General features: G+C 40.8%; 1 protein-coding gene across 1 annotated transcript in view; it reads right to left on the bottom strand.

Annotated features, from left to right (window-relative positions):
* Positions 1-369: 369 nt before the first annotated feature.
* LOC101653328 (adipocyte plasma membrane associated protein) overlaps positions 370-19,692 on the bottom strand; it is a 50,546-nt gene continuing 31,223 nt past the window's right edge. The window contains exons 5-9 of the mRNA XM_004717784.2: positions 18,068-18,184; positions 12,230-12,404; positions 10,118-10,252; positions 9,567-9,759; positions 370-2,270 (exon numbers count right to left, since the gene is read on the bottom strand). Of these exons, the coding sequence (XP_004717841.1) occupies positions 2,061-2,270; positions 9,567-9,759; positions 10,118-10,252; positions 12,230-12,404; positions 18,068-18,184 (830 nt within the window). The 3' untranslated portion in view covers positions 370-2,060. The remainder of the gene's footprint in view (positions 2,271-9,566; positions 9,760-10,117; positions 10,253-12,229; positions 12,405-18,067; positions 18,185-19,692) is intronic.

The raw sequence follows: 19,692 nt of genomic DNA, 5'->3' as shown, positions 1-19,692 counted from the left end.
AAAGGAGCTACAGTAACTTCTACAAGATAGTGCAGCAACCAAGGTGAGGTCTATTCTCTTAGCTCATCGTCATTTACATACAGACCAGCAGATACCAAGGCCTCAGACAGCCTCAGAAATGCGGGTCCATGGATGGAGGGAAGTCATCTAATCCCTGTGCCCCTCAAGTTTCCCATCTGCAGAACAAGGCAATATATCATTGTAGCATTAAATCAGTTAGCATGTGTGAAAAAAAACCCCACCTTCAAAACGGTTATATTACATTATTAATAAAAATCTCAAAATGGGACTCTCTGCCCTATGAAATGTAATAACAGAATCCTGGAGGAATTTTTACAATATATAATAAAGAGGCACACAAGGAGTAACTTGATTTAAAGAGCATGTTAATAATTCACATTAAAGCAACCCTTTCTATTCTTTACAGAAAAAGCATATCACACATCTAAACAGTAAGAAGGCTGGACTTTGCACCTTGCCAGGTCAGAGTACCAGCTAGAACGCAAGAAAGGGCACTTTGAGCCAGAAAATCAGCACTAAGTCAAAACTTAGACTCCTTTATTGCAAAGTGTGAAAACCAATTTTTTAACTTCTCTGTACTGGTGAAAAATGAGCACTAAAGCAAAATCCTCAGTTCTCAGATGGAGAACTGAGATGTGGATTTGCAGGCTGAGACACATTTAAATTGATTTTATGATTGAATGATTGGGTATTGGCTGATTAGTCTTCTCTTTTTAATTTATAAGGCATACCACATTAAAGTGTATTCAATAATAACTACTCAATTTTCTTTCATATAAAGTCATGTATACAATATTAACAGTTGGTCATTTGATATAACACAGGTTCCATCCATCAGGTTGAAGTCCATCTTTGAATCCATTCTACTGTATTCACATAGCACCACCCCTCCGAAGGCTGAGGTCTGATCAACATGAGATGCAGGGATGGTACTGAAAGATCACTAAGACAAAATTCTAACCAGAAACTACCCTCATATTAACAGTACAGAAATAAAATTTCTAGTCACTGCTAAAATAAGAATATTTAACTAAATATGACACTCCCTATCAATAACCAGAAAAAAGCATAAGCAGTAGGAAAGAATTCATATGACCATATTTTATGTGTCTTCCCTAATAAACTTACGACCAGTGTGTTAGACACATTTGTCAAGATATCCAGCACTTGGGGCCTCTGAAACTCAAATGTTCCTTCTTCATGTCTGCAGGGCTAGAGTGAACGAAGAACAAAGGTGTGTGGGCAAGGCTCTCCTAAATTCAGGCCTGTAGTATGGAATCACTGGATCATTAGGTTCCAGTGCCACTGTGAGTTTACGAAAACTCCGTAAGTCCTTGGTGCGCTATTGAAATAAACATGCTTTCATGCTCACTGCCTGCAGAACCCTGCAAAGTTCTGGGAGATCTGCACCCTCCTTCACATGAAAGGGACTTCCACGCTGCACAGCAGAAACTGACACCCTCTCCCATATGAAAGGGGGTCCAGGGACCAAGGGCCCGATTCCAAACATTACACTTGAGATCATAGTTTTAAATGCCTTACCTACACAGCTCCTGCCACCAATCTCTATGTACTTTGGTACTGTGCTCCCCTGCCCTAAACAAAGGCAAAGCTTATTTTAAAGAGATGGAGGTTGGCAGGACACGCCAGCAGCCCAAATAAGACCCATGGGCAGCTCTTCTACTGCTCCAAACCCTGAGCCTTGATTAAAGTGTATAAGGTTCCAAACTCCTCGAGAATTAATGGACTGAGAAAGCATTATCTAAAGAGAAAATGACTTTGCGTGGATTTATCTTCCCTATGACAGAGGAGAAATACCAAGTCAAGTCCAAGTGAAGGCAACATTTGGGGGTTTGCATTCTGGGAGATGCAGCAGTCGCCTCTGCAGACTTGAGAAGTAATGGGCACACAGGATAAGAACTGTGTCCATGATCCCTCCTAAACCCAGTGCCCCTCCCCAGCACTACAGCCCTGGTATGAGGCCCCGGTGAGACGGGTGACATGTTGTCCGGCACAGCCTCAGGGCGGCTCTCAGCAGATCACACAGACTCAAGGCTGAGCTGACAGAGGAAAGGGGACCGGAAGGATCCCAAGTACAGGTGCCCATCATGTTCATGTGCTTCACTGACGTAGGTGGCCACTAGGCCATTAGGGTCATGCAGGCTTCTTCGGAAGGTCCCACTCTCACTGAGTTCTAGGACGAGGCTGTACCGTGGCACAAACTTCATCACCATCTCTTGACTGAAGAGCTGCAAGGGAAGCAGAGGGCAAGGGAGGTTTATCTGCCATTCAGAAGATGTGAACAGATCTGACCCACCACCCCAAGCCACCCACCACCTAATGCCAGCACTGCACCTCCAGGGGCAGGAAGAGCGAAAAATGGAAAGGCCCTGCTAACACCTGTCTTCCCCAGCCCTTGCAGTGTTACTCTAACACTATGTTTCCCATCACTGCTGTTACCCACAATGCAAATAAGTTCAAGACATTTTCTATAACTCGCATTCCAAGGGGCAAGGCAAATATACACTAACAACAGCACGCGAGGTCCTTGCCTCAGTGTTTCTCGATACAACCTACTGGACATAGACCATTTAAGTCAGATCCAGGGAAGGCATGGCATGGAGCCAGGTTTGGGGCAACTTTGACCTATTCAGAATGCTAGGTCAACACCAGCATAACCTAACTGGAAAAAGCATAAAGTCCTGTACTCAGGTTGGGAAACCCTTTATCTGTCAAGGGCCATTTGGCTAATCATCACATCATCTGCGGGCTATACTCATCAAACATGTCATTAACTTGCCCCTCATGTGATGGCTGGAACTGCTTCCCCTTGGTGAGGTAAACGATGGTAGCTGATAGTGACGGTTTTGTGGGCCTTATACAGCCTGTAGGCTGGACATTCCCCATCCCTGGCTTAAAGTATTTCAAATGTGCAAGGTACAAACGTTAGAGACTGGGGAACACATAAGTCATGTTAAAAAAAGAAAACAGTAAGAAAAATCTGAGAAGATTAAATGAACATGTTTACATACAATATAATGTGGCTTCTCACACAAGGCAGCTCAGCCTTTCACACTTTCCCCGAATGCACTTAGTGCAGAACAGAAGACATTCAATACCCTTTGCATGGCTAAGATGAAAGGCTAGGCTTTGGTTCCATAAGCAATACACAGCTATTGAGAGTGATTCTCTTTTTTTAATCTTTGTTGTTATTGAGAACATACATGGAACACATTCATCAGTTGAGCAGTTTCTACATGTCCAATACAGTGACATTGATGACATTCTTCAAATTTTACAACCATCCTCACCCTCCTTCTCTAGCTCCCTCAGTAACCTAAGTTCACTGCCCTCTAAGGTTCCTATCTGTCTTTCCAGTTGCTGTTGTTTCTGTGATGCCACAGAGCACAATGCTCAAAGGAGGCATTTTCACTAGTTTAACTATGCCATAGCTTGGGTTTAAGGTTACTATCATCATTGTCATTTGGTATAAGGTGTAAAGATTATCTCAGATCAATAGTTTCCAACATTTCTCCAGCCTCCATGGCTCCAAAAAGAATTTGAAATTCTTTTCTGCATTCTTCTCCTTTTAATCAGGATTCTTCCATAAAAGCTATCAAAATGTTCAGTAATGGCAGCTCGGCACCATCCAGTTCTGGTCTCCGGGATAGGGAAGCTGTTGTTCATGGAGGAATTCTCTATCCTCTTATTCCTGATTCTTTCTTTTCCTCGGTTCACTAGGTAATGGCCATGCCTGTGACAGCTGCTCTTAAGCTTATAAGAAGACCCAGGGCTATGAAGTGAACTAGGACGTAGAACATAAGCACTATCTATGCGATTCGGCCAATTAATGGGGATGCCTCCTGACACTGTGTCCCTAAATGTCCAATCCAATGAGCCAAATCCCACGAGGTTTTAGTAATGCAGAAGCAGCCTTAGCAGCTAGTTATATTTATGTGTATGTCACAGTTGTAAATATAACTATCATATAACTCTTTCAAATACAGCTTCTTATAGGTATGAAATGTAATGACTTAAAATTTCAAGTTTTATTGACATATAATTCATGTATCATATAATTAAATAGTTTAAACACATTAAAAGGAGTTGTGAAATCACCACAATCAGTTTTGGGACATTTTCTTCTTTCTAGTACTTGAAAATTATTAGCGTTCCATCTCCCTACAACCTCCCCTGCCGTAACACCAAACTATTAATCCAACTACTGCCAATACAGATTTACCTAAGGAAAAACATATAAAACAAAAGCAAAACACTGAAAACAAGAGCAAAATTAAATTAAAACTCAATAGAAAGATCAAGAGAAAATAAAAACTAGAACAAGTTTAAAATGGGTCAAAGGAAACAAATGATGTTAAATTTTAACCTAACTACATATGCCTATGCACCACATGTCTGTCAGTTTGTTGTACTGTGGTAGCTTGTGTGTTGCTGTGATGCTGGAAGTTATGTCACTGGTTTTTCAAATGCCATAAGGATGACCCAAGAGAACAGGTTTCAGGGGAGCTTCCAGATTAAGAACAGAATACGAAGCAGGACTTGGCTGCCCACTTCTGAGGAAGTAGCTGCTGAAAACCTTATGCATACCTTTGAAACACTGTCAGATACCTAAGTCTTAATGACGGGAAACAGAATGTTATTAGAGAGGGCCAGGGCTAGGTCCCTAGGGGCATAAGGCACTGGAAATGTGACTTATGAGGGGCGGGGCTGTTTTCTCAAGTAGAGTCAGCCCTGGTGATGTGAATGGAGAAAAGCCTGTGGGAGTGGGGCCTTGGGATCTTCACATGCTGACAGGGCACAACTCACGGTAAGAAGAAACAGCTACAAAAATCTATTAATGATCAGAACTTGGAATGTACTGAGAAAGAATTTAAGAAAATTGGAAGTCATCAAAAATTAAATGGAATGCATAAAATTCCATATCATAGGTGGTAGTTAGCTGACATGAACTGGTATTGGCCATTTTTAATCTGAAAAATCATGTGGTTTGCTATGCTGAGAATAACACCATCAAGAGGAACAATATTCTATTCATTGTCAATAGGACATTTCAAGATCTATTTTGAAATACAGAGCAGTCCTCAATAGCTTTATATCTATTTTAATTTAAGGAAATTCAATCAATACAATTATTACTCAAATTTATGCACCAACCACTAAAGCTAGTGAAAAAGAAGTTAAATAATTCTACCAAGGTTTTGTCTGAAATTGATCAAACATGCAATCATAGTGCATTGATAATTAATGGCGATTGGAACACAAATTTTGAAACAAACAGGAAAGAATAGTAGTTGGAAAAAAATGCTCTTGGTGATAGAAATTAAAAAATAGCAACTATACACATGGCCTTCTCCAGAGGGAATACACAGAAATCAGTGACTTCATTTGTGGAAGGAAGTGATGAAGCTCATTAGTAGCAGCTAAAATCAGGTCAGGGGCTGACTGTGGGGCAGACTATACATTTCTCATGTGTAAGTTCAGGTTGAAGCTGAAAAAAAATTTAAAGTCCACTAGAGGCAAAATATGACCTTGAGTATATCACACCCGAATTTCAAAAATAAGTACAAATTTGATGCACTGAACACTAATAACAGAAGAGCTGATGAACTTTGGAGGATTCACGAGGAAAGCAAAAGGTCATTAAAAAGACAGGAAAGGAAGAAAAGATCAAACTGTATATTAGAAGAGACTCGATGCTCTTAATCAAAGGATAGCTACGGCAAATGGAAGAAAGGGTAAAGTCAAAGAGCTGAAGAGATTATTTCCAAGGTCAGCTTGAGAAGACAAAATCAAATATATTAACAGAATGTCCAAAGACTTAGTAAACCAAAAAGGAAGAACATGCTTATCGTATCTTAAATTGAAAGAACACAAGAAAAAATTCAAGCCTAGAGTTGCAATCTTGAAAGATTCTAAAGGCAAAATAGTGACTGGTACAAGAACCATCAAAAGAAGCTGGAAAGAGTACATGGAGTCACTGTACCAAAAAGAATTAGTCAACATTCCCCCATTTCAGGAGGTAGCTTATGAGCAAGAACCAACAGTGCTGAAGAAAGAAGTTCAAGCTGCACTGAAAGAATTAGCCAATCCAAGGCTCCAGGAATTGAGGAACTACTAATTGAAATGTTTCCACCAGCTCACGAAGCACTGGAAGAATTCAACTGTCTATGCCACAAAATTTGGAAGACAGCTACCTGGCCAACTGACTTGAAGAGATCCATATTTGTACCCATTCAAAAGGAAGGTGACCCAACAGATAGTCAAATTACAGAACAATATCACTGATGTCACACGAAAGTAAAATTTTGCTGAAAATCATCCAACAGCATTTATAGCAGTACATTGACAGGGAGTTGCCAAAGGTTCAGGCTGAATTCAGAAGAGGATATAGAACAAGGGATATCTCTACGTATATCAGATGGATCTTGACTGAAAGCAGAGAATACCAGAAAAATGTTTACTTGCGTTTTATTGACTGTGCCAAGGCATTTGACTGTGTGGATCACAAAAAAACATGGATAGCCTTAAGAAGAGTGGGAATTCCTGAATACTCTCATTGTGCTCACACTGAATTTGTACATGGATCAAGAAGTAGTTGTGCACCTACTGAAACCTGTGAGAACACGTATACTGAAAACAGCATGGACTGCCAAAATGACAAGCAAACCTTTCTTGGAGAAAGTACAGCTAGAGTGAGTGTTAAGAGACAAGTACAGCAAGACTTCATCACATGCAAGGATTTTCCACTACCAGAGAGCAGTAGAAGTGGTAGGCCTGTACTCCGACACAGGCAGAAAACCTTGCCGAGACCCAGAAAAACAAAGCTCTCACAGGTTTCACTGTAATAAAAATATAAGCAGAAATCAGAGAAATAGAAAACAGGAAAACAATAGAGAAAATTGATAACAAAAAGATGGTTCTTCAAAAAGGTCACTAAAATTGATTAGTCTCTGGACCAGTGGTTCTCAACCGTGACCCTTTCATACAGTTCCTCATGTTGTGGTGACCCCCCAACCATAAAGTTATTTTTGTTGCTACTTCATAACTGTCATTTTGCTACTGTTATGAATCAGGCGACCCCTGTGAAAGGGTCCTTCAACCCTCAAAGGGGTCTCAACCCATAGGTTAAGAACCCTGGTCTAGAGTCTAATTCAATTTAAAAGTGGGCAAAGGATATAAACAGACAATTCATCAAAAATAATAATCAAATGGTTAGCAAACAAGTTGAAACACGCTCACGATTTCTGATGGGGTAGATAGAAGGCACATGTCTGTCCTGGAGAAGACGATTAAGCTTTAGTCAAAATAGTAAACTGGGTTGGGCAGCATGCCATTGGGAAAACAGTCAGTGTTAAGTAGAATGGCCACCAATGGGAGAATAAGCTCAGGCTCTTGTACCTTAGAGGACACTTTTGACCTCGTCTGCATTTAACCCTAGGGGACCCAGGCCATGTACTACAGACAACCAGGAATTTAGTCTCCGACCTTTCGAGGTACACAACACTCCTCTTAGACTAAGCTACAAGCATTCAATTTGGAACTCCTAGTAAGCAAAGTGGATTTTAGCTTAAACACACTGGTAGCAGATTAAAGAAAATGAAATACTCCCCTGTGCCTAGGCTGAAATGACTCTCTTTGCCTTTGTGAAAGAGCATTAATAAAAGTCTAGCCTTAATCTCCAACCCCACTGTCAAGTGTCCAAACTCATTGACATCAAATTGACTCGGTTTATAAACAAGGGTAGAACTGCCCCTGTGAGTTTCTGAGACTGTAATTTTTTTTTTTTCTAGAATGTGACTTTACTGTAGAAAACCATTCCTAAAGTTCCATCTCTTCTTCTGTGCAAGCGGCTGTCTCCACGCTACTATAGAGAGGCACCCCTGGAGACTGTAATTTTTTATGGGAGGAAAAGCCCCATTTTTCTCCTGTGGAGGAGCTGGTGGTTTTGAACTGCTGACCTTGCAGTTAGTAGTCCAACACACTTGCCATCAGAAAACCCAAAACCATAATGAGATACCATTTCCCTCCTACTAGGAAGGTGATGATTTAAAAAACAAAAATGGAAAATAACACGTTGGCGATCTATAGAAATTTGAACAGTCATCCATTGCTGGTTGAAAATTGTGGCAAACAGTCTGGGGCATCCTCAAGCAACTACAGATAGAGTTGCCATATGACCCAGCATTTCTACTCCTGCCCTATATACACTAGAAATGTATCAGAAATGACAATACACACTTAGGTTTACTGTAGCTATTCACAACAGCAAAAAGACGGAAACAACCTAAGTGTGCACCAATGAATGGATGGATGGATGAAGTAAAATGTGGTGCAGGCACACACTGGACTACTACTCTGCAATAAAAAAAATCCAAGTTCCCCAAACATCTTGCGACCCGGATTTGAACCTGCAGGACATTATATTGAGCAAAATGCATCAGGCACAAAAAGACATGAATAATACATAGAAAGCAAAGTTCATCAGAGGTTGAGGTGGAGGAGGGATGAGGAAAAAGTACTCCTTAGGTAGTAGTCACTTTACATTTATAACAATAGGCAAGGTGGCACTGGATATGGGTGACTACCAATAAACATGACTGATGTCAATAAGCTATACAGGGATTTATGTGCACATGCTAAATATGGTTTTGCAACAATCACCACCACCAAAAAATGGTATTAGTTCTCTTGGTTTAGGGGCCTAGGAATGTGGTCTCATGGGACAACCCAGTAATTGGCATAATGAAGTTCTTAAAGTTTATGTTTTGCCTCCCAGTATGATGCTAGTGTCTGGCATATTACATGCTTAGAGGACATATCTAAGATATAATTATTGGTCCTTATTGACCTGGAAGAAAAGGGAAAGAATTAGAAAATGAACTGGATTACAGGTCTAATTATCTAGATGAACCGCTGTCTCTTCTACCATAAGACCAGAACTAGATGGTATCTAGCTACCACTCTGAATGCTCAGATCAGGAACACAATATATGAATCCTGATATAAAGGGAGGAAAATGTACAACACAATTTCAAATTCTTAAAAATCCAGACTTACTGTACCTAGTGATGGAGGAGGAGTCTCAGAGACTATAATTCTGCATTGCTCTTCAAACCTAGAACTGAAACTAGCCCACCTAAAGTAACCTATATGCTAAGTAAAGAGTAAAGATTGTCACCCTTATTTATAAACACACATATATTATCTATATAAGACCAAAGGTCAAAAGCTATTTTAAAGCATAGATGGGATGGTTGATCAAAGACAGAGATTTAGTAAATGGATGTAAAACAACTAGTAGAAATAACAAAAATATTGACACAATATGAAAAATACAACCAATTGTCACTGATCATTCCACAAACTGTGGAACTATAGGTTGTGCCATGTATATTTTCACCAAAAATAAATTAATAATAATATTAATAAAAGCAAAATTTTGATTTTGTAGGATCATAAATGTCAAACAAGCTTTTAATTAGATGCATTTTCACTTTGTTTGGGGAATTATAGTTTTTAGTTACCTTAAAAATTACTTTCTTAATCCAAGGTCTCTGAGATAAGAAATCCAACATGGAAAATCCAGGGTTAGGGCGGATCGTTGCCATGCCAACCCAGTATCCTCCGGAGCTGCTGGGCCGGATGTTGTCTGGAAATCCAGGCATGTTTTCCACAAACATATCTGCCCCTCCCTTCATCAGACCAGAAACATAGAATCTGAAAAATTCACCCAAATATGTATTAAGTAGGAGACTAACAATTTAATGCAAAAGTTTTAGCCAAACATGAGATTGTTATTAAGTCCAGATCAAGTTTAGGAAAGCACACAGTACAGAGGCCTTCATGAGCATTGGACCGTGGTGGGGCAGAGGCGAAAGGCCTTCAGAGCAGCAGGGATGGGCCGTCATCCTCAGCATTAGGCTAGGCAGTGCTCACAGACTGCCTCACTGAGACCCTGAGAGGTGGGTAAGGAACCACACATCCCTGGAGAGAGTGACCGCTCAAAGAAGAGGAGTCCTGCCGTCTCCCGGGCTCTGTCAGTCAAGGGAAGACCCAACTCTGCTCCTACACTCACCTTCGGATCCTTGCCATGGTCGTTTCTGCCACCAAGACAAAGTCCTCTGCCGGAGAAAGCTGGACTCCATTAGGGAATTGCAACTGGTCCATTAAGACCTTGACTTCCTTGGTCACGGTGTCATATTCTAGCAGGCTGAGAAAGCACAAAAGTTGAGGGTCACCAACTGAGGACACCCCAAGGTCTCCCACTAGTCTGAAGTTGTGTTTCCATACTGGGTCTTCAAGTACCTCAGTCTCACACTGGGGTAAAGAGTGAGTCCATGGAGCTCCCCCTACATCCAAGGTCGACCTCGTATCCTACAACCAACTCTCTCACTGTCTCAGGAGTCAGCTGTGCACCAGGAAGGGCTATCAGGGCTCCAGCCTTACAAGAACCCTATCCCTTCACCTCCTGAGGATCAGTCTGAAGGCAGTCCATCTATAGGGTCTCTCTTTTACTACCAATAAGCACAACTCCATTGGGCTAGCTAATAGCCAGGCTGTCTTGGGAACACCAGGTAGAGGGGCTGCGCACCCCCAACCCCTGCCTGCATACACTTTCTGTGATAAAGTACACACTACTAAGAGGCAGCAGTTTTATTTAATGTATGCTTTGTTCTACTCTTCATCTCTTGGACCATGTAAGGTCCAAGGTCTTAAGCTGAGAATAGTGGGTTGTTCTCCTGCGGGTGAGGATGACAGTGGCTGAAGTCAGTGTGGTTTCAGAGAATTTTAGAAGTAGCAGAAACCATGGCAGGAACCCCCTAAGGTGGATGCTAGTGTCTCTTAGCAGGCTAGACTATTTAAATAGACACAGATAAGAACTGGTTCCAAACTCCTGTCATCGTGCGCCTCTTTTCAACAATCTCAAACCTTGTCTCTAGGAGGATGCATCTTCCCAAATAAGGACTATTATCTCTGAGGAAGGAAGCCAGCCTTGCCAGTCACACTCTGTCTCAGAAATGGTTCCCAGCAGATAAGCCAGTACGTCATCAAACCCAGGGATACACCACACTGACCATACAAATTCTTCAGTTCAGAATCCCATGCCCTCTGTGTGTCCAGACGCCTACATTCACCTCAAGTACAAATGGACTAGGGGCAGAGACAGAAAGTATTCAGGATCCTGGGCAGTCTGGCATATATTCTAGACCAGTGGTTCTCAACCTGCCCAATGCCTCTACCTTTTAATACAGTTCCTCATGTTGTGGTGACCCCCCAACCATAAAATTATTTTCATTGCTACTTCATAACTATAATTTTGCTACTGTTATGAATCGCAATGTAAATATCTGATATGCAGGATGTATTTTCATTGTTACAAATTGAACAAAATTAAAGCACAGTGATTAATCACAAAAACAATATGTAATTATATATTGTGAAATATTTATTTCTAATTACAAGTAAATTAAATTTTGTCTTGAAGCATGGTGTAACATGGGTAACAGTCTTCATGCCAGGTACTTGTATGTGGGCATATCTGCACGTGGGCAGACCCGCCTGGAGACAGATAGAGAAGCGGTGTCTTGGTTCCTAAGACCATCGGAAATATGTACTTTTGGATGGTCTTAGGCGACCCCTGTGAAAGGGTCACTCGACCCCCAAAGGGATCGCAACCCACCAGTTGAGAACCGCTGGTAGACCAAGCACTAAGAATTTCCCTTTTCCCTCCTTCCTGTTCATCCCCCACACTAAAGTCTTACCCAGCCTCTTCAGGCTGCCCCAAGGCTATAAAGCTTCATTAGCAGGCAACCAGAAACCAGAAAGCAGACTAAACTACACTGTGTGAAACAGTAAACACTATACACAGGCAGAATTTTAACTCCCTATAGCAGGGCAATTTCCGGGTTGGTCTACTCACTAGGTAAACCCTTAAAGAATATGAAATTTCTCGATATGAAAACCCCTAAAGAGCTATTCATCATATGGAGAAATGGTTACAGTTCTATTTAATATTATGTCTTCAAAGTGAAGGTGAGGAGGCTACCTTACTCTATTTCTTCTGTCACTTGTCTCCAGAAGTCAGAAGGTTCTATCTTAAGAACCATTCTAAGCTCTCGTAGAAGTAACAAACTCTGCTGAAGTTTACCTGCTTGAACAAAATGAGTAGAAGGCCCTCAATACTTACCGCCCATCGCTTGTCCCCTCCATGACCAAAAGTAGATAGTCTCGTCTTTGCCATTTGCTGCTCGAATCAGTAAAGTAAATTTTCCTCCCATCCTGAGTTATTGTAAGATCATTAACAAAGGACATTTTCTTTCCTTCAATAGGTGTTTCAGAAGATAGCAGTATTTTCACTTCACCTGAGTTTTAAAAAGGGAAATAAAAAAAGTCCTGCTTTCATTTAAAGAACTTGTTTTTCACTAATTTCCAAATATTAATCAACATAATTGGCTAAAATAGAAAAGTTATGATGAGCTTCTCCATGTTGCCATTCCTTCTTACAGTTAAAAAAAAAAGTGTATTACTTGATAGGTAATGAATCTGTTTACACTAACATTTTGAAAGGCAGAATTGCTTCCTCTAAGGATGAGGTTTTTATTCTATTGAGGTCAAATGACTTAAAAGGTTATTAAAGTAACCTAGGTCAAAGGCAATTTAGTTCTATTTCTATGCTTGAGAAGAAATCCTGATAATGCAGTGGTTAAGCACTTAACTGCGACCTTATGGTTAGAAGTTTGAACCCACCAGCTACTCTATAGGAGAAAGATGTGGCAGTCAGCTTCCAGAGAGATTTACAGCCTTGGAAATCCCGTGAGGCTTTATTATTCTGCCCTAGGGGGTCACTAGGAGTTGGATGACAATAGATTTGGTTTAGGAGTATACCTGAGAGAAACAGAAAATGTCCACTCATCTACTTTTAAAATAAGGAATAAGTGGTATTGGATTTGTTGCTATCAATAAGGTTGTCATTGGCCAATTATCAGAAACAGATGACCAGGTCTTTTTCCTACCCTGTTTTTGTTTGGAATTGATGTAGAAACCTGCCCAACATGGGTGAACTTAGTATATTTGAGGTAGCAGTAGCATAGCTTCTAGTATCATAAAACTTCCAAGTCACAACAATACAGCAAACATACAGACTGGTGGTGAAAATCAGCCAGTGAAAACTTCATGGCTAACAACAGAACATTGTCTGATAGCATGCTGAACAATGAGCCCCAACGTTTAGAAGGCACTCAATTGAAAAAGAGCTACTTGCCAGGAGTACAGTCAGCCTTCATGATGTAGTTGGAATAAAAACTTCTCTATTTCCATGTCGATGTGGCACAACTCAAAATGAAACGAAGCAGCTTTAAACCTCTGTTAGTAATCAGAAGATGGAGTGTACAAAATATGACTCAAGAAAAATTCAGGTTATGAAAAATGAAATAAGGCAAATGCTTGAAGATCAATATATCAGGCATTAGTGAACTAAAATTGACTGAGAATGGACAATTTGAACCCAACAATCATATACACCAAGAATACCAAATTAAAGAGGAATGGAATTGTACTCACTGTCAAAAAATTTTTTCGCAATCTATCTTGAAGTACCATGTTATCGGTTAATATGACCTTTATTTAAATTTCCATACAAACCATGCATGCTTAAGATAAAGAAATAGAAGGGCTTTCTAATCTGCTGGAGTCTGAAATAGATCAACTGTGCAATCAACCTGTGGGTCACGACCCCTTTGGAGGTCGAATGACCCTTTCACAGGAGTCGCCCGATTCATAACAGTAGCAAAATTACAGTTAGGAAGTAGCAACGAAAATAATTTTATGTTTGGGGGGGTCACCAAAACATGAGGAACTGTATTAAAGGGTCGCGGCATTAGGAAGGATGAGAACCACTGACTTAAGACAAAATCAGGAACCAATTGCAGAACAGAGCCTCAGTTGCTCGTATACAAGGCGCAAACTGAAGTTAAAGAAAACCAATGCAAGCCAAAGCGCAAAAGCATAGCCTTGAATATAACCTGCCTCAATCAAAATGTCATTGCAGAAACAGACCGATCCCACTGAGTGCGACTCATAAAGACCAGAGGAGTAGAAGAATAACATCAAGGACATCATACATGAAAAAATGCAAGTTATTACAAAGGTAGGGAACAAAGGCCAAACTGGATGTCAGAAGGGACTTGCTCTTGAGCACAGAGCAGCTAAAGTAAACAAAAGAAGTGAAGTGAAGGCTGAAACAGAAGATTTCAAAGGGCAGTTTGAAAAGACAAGGTAAAGAATGATAATGAAATGTACAAAAAGCTGGAATCAGGAAAAAAAAGGGAAGAGCATGATTGGCATTTCTCAAGCTTCAAGAACTGAAGACTAAATTAAAGCCTCGAGTTGGAATATTTTATAGGCAAAAGAGCACTGTGGACTACAGAAAGTTCCTTGGAAGTGACGATGGTGAGACTTCACCTCACATTCTTTGGACATGTTATCAGGAGATACTAGTTCTTGGAAAAAACCTTCATGCTTAGTAAAGTATAAGGTCAGCAAAAAAAATTAGGAAGACCCTCAAGGAGATGACTCAACAAACAGGCTACAACAATTGGCTCAAAAATAACAATTGTGATGGTACAGGACCAGGCAGTGTTCCGTTCTGCTGTACCCAGGGTCACTCTTAAGTTAGAACCTCTCAACAGCATGGGTGAAATATTGAATGGTGCAGGGAGCATCAATGGGAGATGGAAGGAATACACGGTCACTGCACCAAAAAGAATCGATCGACATTCAACCATTTCAAGAGGGAGCATAGGATCAAGAACCAATGATACTGAATGGAGAAGCCGAAGCTGTACCTGAAGCATTAGCAAAAAAAAATCCAGGCTCTAGAAATTGATGGAATACCAACTGAAATGTTTCGATAAGCTTATGCAGCAGTGGCATTCACTAGTCTATGCCAAGATATTCAGCAGAGAGCTACCTAAACCAACCAACTATAAGAGCTTCATATTGTTGCTCATTCCAAAGTAAGGTGACCCAATAGGATATAGAAATTATTGAATAATAATATAAATACACAGGCAGGTAAAATTTTGTTGAAGATAATTATAGAATAGTTGCAATACTTCATCAAAGGAGTTCAAGAAATTCAAGCGAGATTCTCCAGTGGACATGGAATGAGGGATATCATTACTGGATTATCAATGTTGACATCAAATGGGGCTGAGCAGATCCATTTACTTGTGTTTTATTGTGTTTACTTGTGTTTTATTGACTATGAAAAGGCATTTAAATTGACACGTGGGATATACTGAAGATAACACACCTGTGCACATCGAAAGACTTTGCCAAGAGTAATAAGAGAGCCCACAGTCTGGGAAAACATGACACATCAGACAAAGGGCTTATTACTGAAATATGCAATACTCTGCTGGCCTACAACAAGAACGAAACCAAAGAGCCCACTGAGGAAGTGAGCAAAAGACCTGAACAGAAGTTTCACAAGGGCGGAAATCCGAATAGCCAATAAACATATGAGAAAATGTTCCTGATCATTAGCCATAAGGGAAATGCAAATTAAAACAACTATGAGATACCACCTAATACCCTCAAAGACAGCCCAATTCAAAAAATCAGAAAGCAATAAGTGCTGGAAAGGGTGTGGTGAGATAAGTATTCTCATCCACTGCTGGTGGTCCTGTAGATACGTGCAGCCACTATGGAAATCAATCTGGTGATACTAAAATAAACGGAAATATAACTACCAAATGATCCAGCAATCCCCCTACTAGGCAGACACCTAGAAGAAGTAAGAAACAGCCCAAGACCAGAAATATGTGTGCCAATGTTCAAAATCGAGGAAGACATGGAAACAATCTAAATGTCCATCAACTGATGAATGAATTTAAAACCTCTGGTATATAGATTCAGTGGAGTACTATGCAGCCCTAAAAGCAGAGATGAATGCATGAAATTCATTGCCTCATGGGAAGAGTTGGATGAAATTATGTTAAGCGAAGTTAGCCAAGCACAAAGGGACAAGTACAACATGAGTCCACTGAGGTTAAGTTCAAAAAAGTACAAAGGGCATAGAGCAGTGATTCTCAACCTTCCTAATGCCGCGACCTTTTAATACAGTTCCTCATGTTGTGATGACCCCCCCAACCATAACATTATTTTAGTTGTTACTTCATAACTATAATTTTGCTAGTGTTATGAATCAGGCAACCCCTGTGAAAGGGTCGTTTGACCCCCAAAGGGGTCTCGACCCACAGGTCGTGAACCACTTGCATAGAAGATAAGCTAGTTAATGCATAAATCCCAGGTTGCGCTCCAGGCACTTTGGCAGGGGTCTTATCCAACTCAGGGATGCATATGGCAGCCAACTAAAAAGGAGGGGGAAAGAGGGGAAAGAAAAAGGGAAAAAAAATGAGGGTGATAGGGAACAGAGCACTAATACACACATGGGGAGGGTATTGTTTATGTCTCCACAGGAAAGGGAGAGAGGAACCGGACCAAATCCCAGAGTGCCAAGCCTTAAGGGCAAACAACTATATTGATGCAAACAAGGGGTTGGAGTAGAGACCCAAAGCCCCTCTGTAAGCAACTGGATATATCCCCACAGAAGGGTTACAAAGAAGGGATGATTCAACCAGGGTACAGTATAGCACTGACAAAACACACATCATTCCTCTAGTTCAGTGGTTCTTATCCTTCCTAATACCATGACCCTTTAATACAGTTCCTCATGTTGTGGTGACCCCCCAACCAGAAAATTATTTCCATTGCTACTTCATAACTGTAATGTTGCTACTGTTATTAATCAGGTAAACCCTGTGAAAGGGTCGTTAGACCCCCAAAGGGGTTGTGACCCACAGGTTGAGAACCACTACTCTAGTTCCTGAATGCTTCCTCCCCACTACCATAACTCAGGTCTACCTTACAAATCTGGCTAGACGGGAGAACACACATTGATACAGATAAGAGCTCTGGAATTCAGGACAGATAAATCCCTCCTCAGGAACAGTAGTGGGAGTAGTGATGTCATGTGGGTAGAACAAACAAATAAATTTATCTTAGGAAAAGTGTAGCCATTCAGAATGCTCCTGAGAAGCAAGATTAGCTAGACATCATCTCAAATATTTTGGACATGTCATCAGGAGAAACTAATACTTAGACGAGGGAATCATGCTTGGTCAAGCAGAACATCAGCAAAGAAGAAGACCCGCAGCAAAACAGGTAGACACTGTAGCTGCAACAGTGGGCTCAAAGGAACACTGTGAGGATGGCACAGGACCAGGTAGTGTTTCACTCCACTGGACATAGGGTCACTATGAGTCAGAGCTGACCTGACAGCCCCTAACAAGAACAAGCATTTTCCAAGAGCCCTGATGGAACACTGGGTAAGCTCTCAGTAGCAAACCAAGAGGTAGATGGTTTGAACCCACCAGCAATACCACAGAAGAAATATGTGGCAATATACTTCTGTACCAATTACCTTACAAACCCTATGGATAGTTCTCTTTCCTATAGGGTTGCTAGGAGATTGAAATGCTCAATAGCAATGGGCTATTAAGTTGAGTTTTTTCCAAGAAATCTCATGTAAACCCTCTTAAGAAACAATAAACAAAGAATAAACAATAAATAGGATAAAGACTAAATAAATAGGATAGCACTGGCACAAGGTAACATGGCCAATTGGGGAAGAGAGCAGGAGGAACTAGAGAAATGAAAAATGAAGAGTGAGAGAGGCCAAGGGGAAGGAAACAGGAGAAGACAGAAGATAAACAGAAAAGACAGAGAGATAAATGTTCACACTCTCCAAAATTTGCCCATCTGAGACTGTGGCTAAAGCACAAATGTCAGAAAAAAAGAAGGCATATAATTGCTGTCACTCACGGGCAGGAGTTACGGGGTGCTACTACTAGCTATCACTTGGAGGCAATGGTCTCATTACTACTAAGACTGCATTTTTAACAACTTCTATGTACATTTTGTCTGAAATCATCACAAGAGAATTCAAAATGATTTCACATACGTTTCCAGGGATTTACTTCAAATAGTCCCTTATAGGCATCAGCCACAAAAAGAGTCCTGTTGGGCCCTGCCCGAATGCCAAGGGGTCTCCCACAGGCAGGCTCATCATCTCGGGATTCTAGGACAACAAAGAGACAGGAATCAACAGCTGTTCCAAGATTCTATACATGCCTAGCTCCCCACCCCACCCCCACCTGCCACCACGCCCCAAACACCGGTTCCTTCATAAATACATATCACGTGAGCTCTTATTGAACTAAAAGACTCTGGCATTAACACTGGCAAGGACCACATCTAATAGTCCACCCTCCTCAGAAGGGTAGACTGAGGCAGACTGGGGCAGACTTCTGCCTAAGAGCCTGCATCTGCGGATGGAATGGTTACCTCAGAGGATACAATCAGGACTGGCCTGGATTGACCCTGGAATCCTCTATTGGGACTTTAAACTCCACAACCTGACCTGAAAACTCAGTGCCAGCTTGAAGGGTGCCCTTGCTTGTCCCCACCAACATAAATGAAGAGGTGCTACCCTACTCCTCGCGTTCATTCTCCTGCTCCGTTACTCAGCATTGTCTAACGCTGTGGCAATGCATTTTTACTGCCAGATACTGAACTGGCTTCTGCTAGGTATTTAGTGCCAAAATAGGAAGTGGAGAAAAGAGCCATATATGTGTGTGTTTTCACTAAAATATTAATAACAGCTATGAGGTGAGGACTCTGAGATAACTTCTGCTTTATTTTTGTATCTTTCTGTTGAGTATATTTTCATAAAACATTCCAGCTATTAATAAATGATAGCTAATAAGTCATCTGTGACTATTACCAGATGAAAGAATAAAATATAGGAAGTATGCTATAATAAATTATTCAGCCATAAAGTAAAATGAAGTCCTGAGACATGGACAAACCTTGAAAATATTATGTTGAGTGAAATAAGTCAGACCTAAAAGGGCAAACATTTTATGATTCCACTGATGTGCAACAACTAGAGTAGGCAAGGCATAAAGACAAAAATTATTAGTGGCATCAAGTGCTAGGCAGAAGAAGGAAAAGAAAGTTACTGCTTAAGGGTTACTGCTGAGTTTATTTGTAGTGATTAAAAAAAACTTGTGGCAACAATGAGAATAGTTTTACAATATAGTCATTATCACTAATGTCACTACATGGTGCATGGTTATACACATTGGGCAAAGATCCACAAAGTCTGCAGTTCAAAATCACCAGGCACTCCACAGGAGAAAGACAGGGCTTTCTACTCCCGTAAGGAGTTACAGTCTCGGACACCCACAGAGGCAGTTCTACCCTGTCCTATAGGGTTGCCATGGGCCAGAATTGACTCAATGGCAGTTAGTTCTGTTTTGTTTTGTTTATCTGCTCTAGTTTTTAAATACCCTTTGAATGAGACTGAAATTCCTCAGACACTAATGCAGGAATTACACTTAAGCATCTAAATAATGGCAGAGCTAATTACTTTTATACACAGAACTCTGATAACAACACCCAATAGTTTTCTCCTAGTCTCCATCAGGGCCCAAATGGTTAAGTGGTAGGTCCCCAAGAAGAGCAAGCAGGTACCAATACCCTGACTGGTAGGAAGTTGCAACCACAAGGCCTAAGACCAGTGGT

The sequence above is a fragment of the Echinops telfairi genome, unplaced genomic scaffold, assembly GCF_000313985.2.
Source record: "Echinops telfairi isolate 266 unplaced genomic scaffold, ASM31398v2 ScPeMD7_7462;HRSCAF=8500, whole genome shotgun sequence".
In the NCBI taxonomy this organism is placed as follows: Eukaryota; Metazoa; Chordata; class Mammalia; order Afrosoricida; family Tenrecidae; genus Echinops; species Echinops telfairi.
The sequence above is the reverse complement of the archived record's forward strand: the minus strand, read 5'-3'. Positions and strand labels throughout refer to the sequence as shown.